At 34.4% G+C, this 8,626-nt stretch overlaps 1 protein-coding gene across 1 annotated transcript; it reads right to left on the bottom strand.

Moving 5' to 3' along the window:
* Positions 1-1,792: 1,792 nt before the first annotated feature.
* On the bottom strand, positions 1,793-8,365 carry LOC122436515 (general transcription factor IIE subunit 2-like). Its single transcript, XM_043460292.1, has 3 exons — positions 8,227-8,365; positions 6,497-6,679; positions 1,793-1,957 (listed from the first exon to the last, which is right to left on the bottom strand). Exons 1-3 carry the CDS (start codon positions 8,233-8,235, stop codon positions 1,808-1,810), a joined length of 342 nt encoding a protein of 113 aa, XP_043316227.1. The 5' UTR covers positions 8,236-8,365; the 3' UTR covers positions 1,793-1,807.
* Positions 8,366-8,626: the final 261 nt, after the last annotated feature.

The raw sequence follows: 8,626 nt of genomic DNA on the forward strand, positions 1-8,626 counted from the left end.
AGAAAGGCACTGGAACCAGAGAAAGGAAAAGTACATCTGGTTTTTATTGTATCTTTCTTACTATTTGAAAATGTGGTACTAGTGGTAAGTTTAAGACTACGAAAATTCTTTTTCAAATGGATTAATTATGCTTAAGGAATCAGTTGTTTATTTAAACTCAGAAGGACTTAAAAGATCAAGTCCATTTTTATGGTTTTCAATAGGAAGAACTCAATCTGACAATTAACATAACAGCAAAACTCCAAGTAAAACAGACAGAGGCAAAACAAAAATTGCTCGGCTGACTCTTTCTTAAACGAGCACCTATCACTACAATACACAGGAGGAGTTGACTACTTCCTTGCTTACATACAGGAAGCTTATTCAGAGAAATGGCATTATAGAAGAGCTGTAATACTTTGCAAATTTTCACTTAATTAACAAACATCAATAAGAGAACCAACTGTATACAAGGCACTCTTGATGAGGATTCTCACAAAAATACAACATTCTATTTCCTACAAAAAATCAAAATCAGGGCTTCCCTAGCCCAGGGGTAAAGAATCCGCCTTGCAATGCAAGGGACACCAGTTCAATCTTTAGTCAGGGAAGGAAGATCCCATGTGCCTTGGGACATCTGAGCCCATGTGCCGCGACTACTGGGCCTGCTCTCTGGAATCTGTGAGCTGCAACTACTGAGCCCACGTGCCCTAGGCCTCGTGCTCCACGACAAGAGAAGCCACAGTAGTAAGAAGCCCTCACGTGGCAACTCAGATAGTGGCCCCACTCGCCACAACTGGAAGCCCACGCATAGCAACGAGGATGCAGAACAGTCAAAAATAAATAAGTGTTTTAAAATCATGGTCATCTAAGTAACTTTAGGTTGATGAAATTACAGCACCACAAGACTGAATATCCACAGATAGATAACACATAAAAGAAAAACCTGGAGTTACTGCACAAATTGTAAATCATAATCAAGAGAGGGCTCTCCAGAAACAAGATCTGTAAATGCTTTTCTTTTACAAAATTATTCGTTCAATAGAATCTCCTTTATTTGATGTCATAAAAAGAGTCAGTATGATTACCAAACTGAGACAGCAACAGTTTCACTGTTCAGAGTCTATATCTCTATTGCACTCTGAGTCTTTCTATACTGTTAAAATACTTTGCTGGAGTTTGAATTACTTTTGAAATTTTATAATTAAAATGTTCAATTTTTTTTGCCTTTCAATAAAACTTCAAAGTTAATACAAATTTAGAGTAAAAGATATTTGCTTAAATGGGAATATCTACTTGTCTAGAAATTTCTCAAAACTAAATTCTTTAACTTCTATTTTACTTGAAAATATTGATGAAATATTTGAAACTAAAATCCAAAATATAAGTATCATGCATTTAGAAGACGGCATAGAGCTTATTAGCATCCAACTCTACAACTGCCAGAAAGAAAAACATTAATCTCCTTTCTTATCCAACTGGATAATCAAAAACTCATAAGTTATTTAAGAAAACAGTCTCCACAAAAAGTTAGTACTTTTTTCCCCCACCATGGATCAAGCTTTCATACCAAGATATGAAGTAGTATTTGTAAAACAGAAATAAACTCCTGTTTGGTACAGCTGAAGTGTGAGAACAAGAAATTACTAACTGTTATACTATGACTATGAGTACAATTAACCTAAAATCTTTCAAATTACATATTTCAAATTGTATTGCAAGAAATACATTAGACATATAAAGTTGTTAGCTCTAAGAGATGATAATGCTAAAAAAGCAGTATTATACCATTTAAGATATAATTGTATTATAAACAGTATGAATTCCATCATCCTAAATTTGTAACATGTCTGCAAATTAAAGAAAGTAGAAAGGAAGGCTCACCTTCATCCACAGAAAACTGACAGCTCTTATCATTGAAGAAAAGAATTTTCTTCTTATCAGGACGGTTTACAAATAATATCTGGTCCCCTAAAGCCTTAAAGATAAAGAAAAAGTTTTCAGTTAACTCCAAATTACATCACTCAAGATTTTTTTTTAAACAACAGAGGATTTCCAGTTTCTTTAACTCTCTGTATACCATTAGGGTCCACTAGACCAAATTTTAATTCTAAAGTTTCTTTCTTGAGCAGTTCGACTTTTAAGGATTAATGTTTTGAAACTTTTAGAGATCCTTCACAGTACAAAAACAAGAAAAACTGTTTTAAATATTAGAACAAAATTCAATCTATGTGACGATTACAACTTGGTCTAGTGAACTCATTAATCTGTGGGGAAAAAACCATGGATCTCAATGTTCTTGCTTGTCCTTGAAATATTTTGTTACTTACTCATCATTATCCATAAATTATTTCCAGTCATGCTTTGAAAAGCTAGAACAGTAAGATAATGGGAGAATGATTAAATCATATAAACTGTGTGTGACTATGAGATAAATAGCCATCCTTCAGTTTTCTTGCTGCACTGCCCAAAATACTGCATCAGCTTTACAGAAAAAAATAAAGGACTTGAGTAGTTTTTGTTGTCTTTTAGCTTTGACTGAACACAACTGACAATCAAATTTTTCACTCACTACTCTAGCAAGGACAAGAAAATTGACATATTTCATTATTATTAATTAATGAGAATAAGAATGCAAAAAGTCTGATAATACTCTGGACTATGATGATGATGGTAAAATTCATCACAGAAATAAAGTCTCAAACTCTGAGCCTTTAGATGACATCACAGATGAATAATCTCAACCTCAGGCATCAACAAGGGCTTCCCTGGTGGCGCTGACAGTAAAGAACCTGCCTGCAATGTGAGAGACCCAGGTCTGATCCCCGGGCCTGATCCCCGGGTCTGATCCCTAGGTCAGGAAGATCCCTTGGGTCTGATCCCTGGATCAGGAAGATTCCCTGGGTCTGATCCCCGGGTCAGGAAGATCCCCTGGAGAAGGGAATGGCTACCCACTCCAGTATTCTTGCCTGGAGAATTCCATGGACAGAGGAGCCTGGCGGGCTACAGTCCATGGGGTTGCAAAGAGTCAGACATGACTGAGCGCATAACACTTCAGGCATCAACGTGTGAACCACACACTTAACAGATATGTAAAGAACATTTCATCCAAAGGCAACAGAAAGAATCTATACTATTCTCAAGTGCCCACGTGACATTCTCCAGAATAGTTAATATGATAAGGCACAAAACAAGCCTTAACAAATCACATCAAGCACCTTTTCTGACCACAATGGTATATAAAACTAAAACTCAATTACAAGAAGAAAGCTGGAGGATTTACAAATAACAACAGAATAAGTCTACTACATATGAACAAGTTCTGTTCTGAGAGCACATTCCTAAGTCCAATTTGTTAAGTCCAACAAAGCTAGCTAGCCTAGATACCCAACTAACACAACAGGTTATACAATATTGTACTGTAATAGATTTATAATACCTTTCATACAAATAATACATAGAAAACAAAAAACAAAACATTTTTAACCTTACAGTACAGTTTCATGAAAAGTACAGTAGTAGCATACAAAAGCTGGCATGCCAGGGCTGGCATCAAGTCAACAGGCAAGAAGAGCTACTGGCTGGAGGAGGGAGAGGAGGTAGGAGATAGCAGAGCTGAAGGATCGTCAGCAACAGGAGATGGAGGAAAAGCTACAATTTCACCCGTGTCTTATGTGATTGAACATAGAAACACACATTTGCCTTTTTGAAAGTTTACTACTTGAAAGTTGGTATGTAGGGGACTTACTGTATGCTGCTAATTGCTGGGTCAAAGAAGAAATTTTTAAAACACCTTGAAAAAATGAAAATGGAAATACAATGTGCCAAAACTTATGAGAGGTTAAAAAAATAGCAATTCTAAGAGGAAATTCAGTTATAAATGCCTACATTAAAAAGCCAGAAAAATCTAAAAAAAACCTAAACTTACACCTCAAGAAACTAGAAAAAGAACAAATGAAGCCCAAAGTGAGTAGAAGGGAGAAACTAACAAAGATTAGAGTGGAAATAAATTTGAGAGACTAAAAAAGACAATGGAAAAGATTAATGAAACTATAAGCTGATTCCTTGAAAAAATAAACAAAACTGACAAAACTTTAGCTTAACTAACCAAGAAAAAAAAGCAAGACGACTCAAATATATTAAATCAGATATGAGATTCATGTTGACATATGGCAGAAACCATCACAATATTGTAAAGTAATTATCCTCCAATTAAAAATAGATTTTTTAAAATTGGAAATGAAATAGGTGTCACAACTAATATTACAGAATAGAAAAAATCATAAGAGACTAGTATGATACATATGCCAAAATTGGAAAACCTAGAGGAAATGAATAAATTTCTACAAACGTATAAACTATCAAGACTGAACCATAAAGAAATAGGAATTCTGAACAGATCAATAATTAATAGAATAAGTAATCAAAAATCTCCCATCAAAAGTCCAGAACAATTGCACTAGTGAATTCTACCAAACATTTAAAGAAGAGTATCAATCCTTCTCAAACTCTCCCCAAAACCTGAAGCGATGCATCAAATTCATTCTGTGAGGCCAGCACTACCCTGATACCAAAATGAGACAAATATGCAACAAGAAAAGAAAACTGCAGGCCAACATCCCTGATGAACACAGATGCAAAAATCAACAAATACTAACACACCAGATTCAACAATACATTAGCATAATCACACACCACAATCAAGTGGATTTACTCCAGGTATTCAAGGATGGCTCAGTATCTGCAAACCAATCATGATACAGCACATTAACAAAATGAAAGATTAAAGTCGCGTGCTCATCTCAGTAGATGTAGAAAAAGCATTTGGCAAAATTCAAAATACACTGACCATAATGCTCCACAAGATGGATGCCAAGGTGACATATCTCAACATAATGAAGGCCATATATGACAAGCCCACAGTTTACATCAAAATCAACAGTTTAAAGCTGAAAGCACTGCCTCTGAATCAGGAGCCAGACAAGGATACCTACTCTTGCCACTTTTATTCAGAGTACTGTGAAGTCCTAACCAGAGCAGTCAGACAAGGAAAAGAAATAAAAGGCATACAAATTGGAAAGAAGTAAAATATCACTTTTTACAGACTATATTTTATACACCTCCCTAAAGACTTCACCAAAAAGCTAGAATAATGAAATCAGTAAAGCTGCACAATACAAAACCAATATACAAAAAATTTGAGTTTCTATAAATTAACAACTATCAGAAAGAAATTAACAATCCCACTTACAACTACATCAAAAAGAATAAGGTACTTAGAAATAAATTTCACCAAGATGAATAATCTCTACACTGAAAATAATAAGACAATGATGAAAGAAACTGAAGAATACTCAAAAAATGGAGATATTCTGTGCTCATGAATTGGAAGAGCTAATACTGGTAAAATATCTATTACCACCCAAAGGAATATAAAGAGTCAATGCAGTCCTTTTCAAAATTTCAGTGGGATTTTTCACAGAACTAGAACAGTGCTAAAATTTATTTGGAATCACAAAAGATCCTATCCAAGCCAAAGCAATCTTGAGAAAGAACAACAAATCTGGAGGCATCACACTCCCAATATCACAAAGGAAAATTACTGACACAGTATGGCACTGACATAAAAAGAAACATGCAGATCAATGGGACAGAACAGAGAATCCAGAAATAAACCTGTGCCTCTCTGGTGAATTAGTTCGTGACAAAAGCGCTAAGACAATACAACAAGGAAAGGACAGTCTCTTCAATAAATGGTTCTGTGAAAATGGGACAGCCACATTCAAAAGAGAGAAATTGGACCACTATTTTATACCATAAGCAAAAATTATCTTAAAATGGATTAAAGACCTGAATCTAAGACTTGAAACCATAAGAATCATGGAAGAAAACACAGGCAGTAAGCTCTGTGACATTCATTTTGGCAGTTTTTCAGATTCAACATTAAAAGCAAAGGCAACAAAAGCAAAAATAAACAACTGAGACATCATACTCAAAAGTTTCTGCACAGCAAAAGAAACATCAACAAAATGAAAAGGCAACCTAATCAATGGGAGAAAATATTTGCAGAAAATACATCTGATAAGGTGTTAATACCCAAAATACATAAACTCATGGAACTCAACAGCAAAAAGAAAAAAAAAAAATACCCACTCAATTAAAAAATGGGCAGAGGATTTGAACAGACATTTTTCCAAACAAGACACACAGGTGGTCAAGAGGTGCATGCAAAAGATGCTTAACATTACTAATCATCAGAAAAAGAAAAACACTTATGCCATTGAGGAAATCTTTCCAGACACATTTTGAAGAATCAATTATACACAACAACACAAGAAAGATGTCAAAGCTACACAAAAATGACTATGCCCTATTCTGTTCTGTAGCACAAAACACAAATTTCAAATCTTCAACTGATGGAGAAGATTTTAAAATAACTTTTTTTAAATCTTGATTTTTTTAAAGCCAAAAGACATTATCAAGTTATATTAAGGTATAGAAACAAAAGAGAGGTTACCTTGACAGCTTTCTGGGAATTGGGCAGTCCTTCCTCGATGTCTTCTAAAAGAATTCCTCCTAAGCCGCGCTGGTCATGTTGATCTAAGAGCCTAAGTAGAGCCTTCTTATCTTTCAAGTTGTACTTGGGCTTAAAGGCATACTTCCCATCTATTACTTCAATTTTGGGATTATTGACTAGTGCCTGTAACAGTGACACAATTCCAATATATTAACAAAAGGAAATATCATATATACATTATTTAATTCTACTAATATTAAAAAAACAATACCTAATACAGAGGCAAATTAAATATCTTGTGGATATCAACAGATCGAAAAAACAGGCTATCAACAGGATACAAAACAACATGCAGAGATCAGCTTGGTGCTCACTTTTTATTTAAAAAAAAAAAAAGAACTTTATTATTTACATAGAATCTCTGGATAAGAAAGAAACCAATTTATTAGAACTGCTTTGAAGAAAATGTACCCATATTCTTTCAGAAGACAAAAGAGGTGAGAATAAAAAACACACCTATTAACATCAATAGCCACTGCCTACCCACCCTCAAAGTATCACATATCGGGATTATAATGTGAGAAACACTCCCCTGGGATGAACATATCAAAAATCAGCCTGCCCACATGGTATCAGAGGGCACCAGCAGCTGTGGAAGGACTTGAAGAGGACCAGAGTGGTACAGATACGAAATTACCTATAAGTCAGTTGAGACTGAAACTGAGAAGGAATACAGAAATTTCTGAATATAATTATGTCCCCAGTCAGTCCTGTTGTATTGCTAATACCAGAAGGAAAGCTCTTCAAGAAAGAGCAACCATTTTATTTTCTTCTACAGCTGCCAGCCGGACCGTGAAAGGATAAAAAAACAGAAAGAAGAAATGAGGACAGAACAGTAATTAAAATAACCTTTACCTAACGTCAGTAGTCCATGAAATTTCAAAACTAGGAAAAGCATCAAAAATGTGGATCACCACCATTTGTATATCACTAACATAATGAGCTACAATGATACTGCCTAACTAGTTCATTTTACATTATGAAAATCAAGACTATCTTGCTTGGTAAAATAAACTGAATTCTATTTTAGGAACTTTACATTTCACCTTTAAAAATCAGCACTGGTCTTAGAAAGTTGCTTTACTGAATTGTCATTCCATACTTAGCCAGAAAAGAGACAAATATCTCAATTTTTATTTTAAAGTGCTACTCATTTCCAAATTAACACAGCCACTGACTGTTTTGAGATCCGTTTTCTTCCAGTGCTGTGTGTATATATACAAAATATTCGTGGTTATTTTTCCAAGTGACTTGCCAGAGGCAGGAACATCACTGTCAACTGGAAATAGCAGCAGCAGTACAGCAAACACGTTTCTCAACAAAGCCTCTCGCTTTCCCCGCGCTACTGCGTGTTTTAAACGTCCCAAAACAGAAACAACACAATCTGCCAATACATACATTACAAATTTAGCAATTCAAAATAGGCATCAATTATTCTGTAAAAACTTAAAAATTAGTAGTGACTGACTTCTTTACAACTTTAATGCTACTGTCTCTGACATTTTAAAATAGATACACAGAATATATGAAAACAAATCAATCCCAAAATGTGTATGTTAAAAAAAAAACCCTATACCAATTATTTTAAGAAAAAACTTATCAGATTTCAGTATATGAAAACCCTACTTACAGTAAAAAAATTTTTTACAATAATTTAAGACTATTCTTACCTCACTCATTAGCCATTGCTTCTGCTTGAGTCCAATATCTAAATGTTGCGTTTCATCCAAAATTTCTTCTAAAGTAAGGGGATGTGTATCTCCTCGCTGATGCCGTGTCTATTGAAGAAAGAAATTGCTATTTGAAGACAATTCTAAAATGCTAGATGCATTAAATAATAGGGTAAATGAATCTTTTCAGGAATGTAGAATGTAGACTGGTACAGTTATACTGATGAAGAGAATGGACTATAAAATCAAAACTGAGTTCAAACTTGAATCTACACAAAATCAAACAAAATGAGAAAAAATATTTACAATTCTTATCACAAAAAGTTAATCTTCCTAATACTTCAACAGTTCCAAAAAGCTAACAAGAAAAGGACCCAAAAATAGGAACATACAAATCACA

This window comes from Cervus canadensis, unplaced genomic scaffold (assembly GCF_019320065.1).
Source record: "Cervus canadensis isolate Bull #8, Minnesota unplaced genomic scaffold, ASM1932006v1 Scaffold_083, whole genome shotgun sequence".
Taxonomy (NCBI): Eukaryota; Metazoa; Chordata; class Mammalia; order Artiodactyla; family Cervidae; genus Cervus; species Cervus canadensis.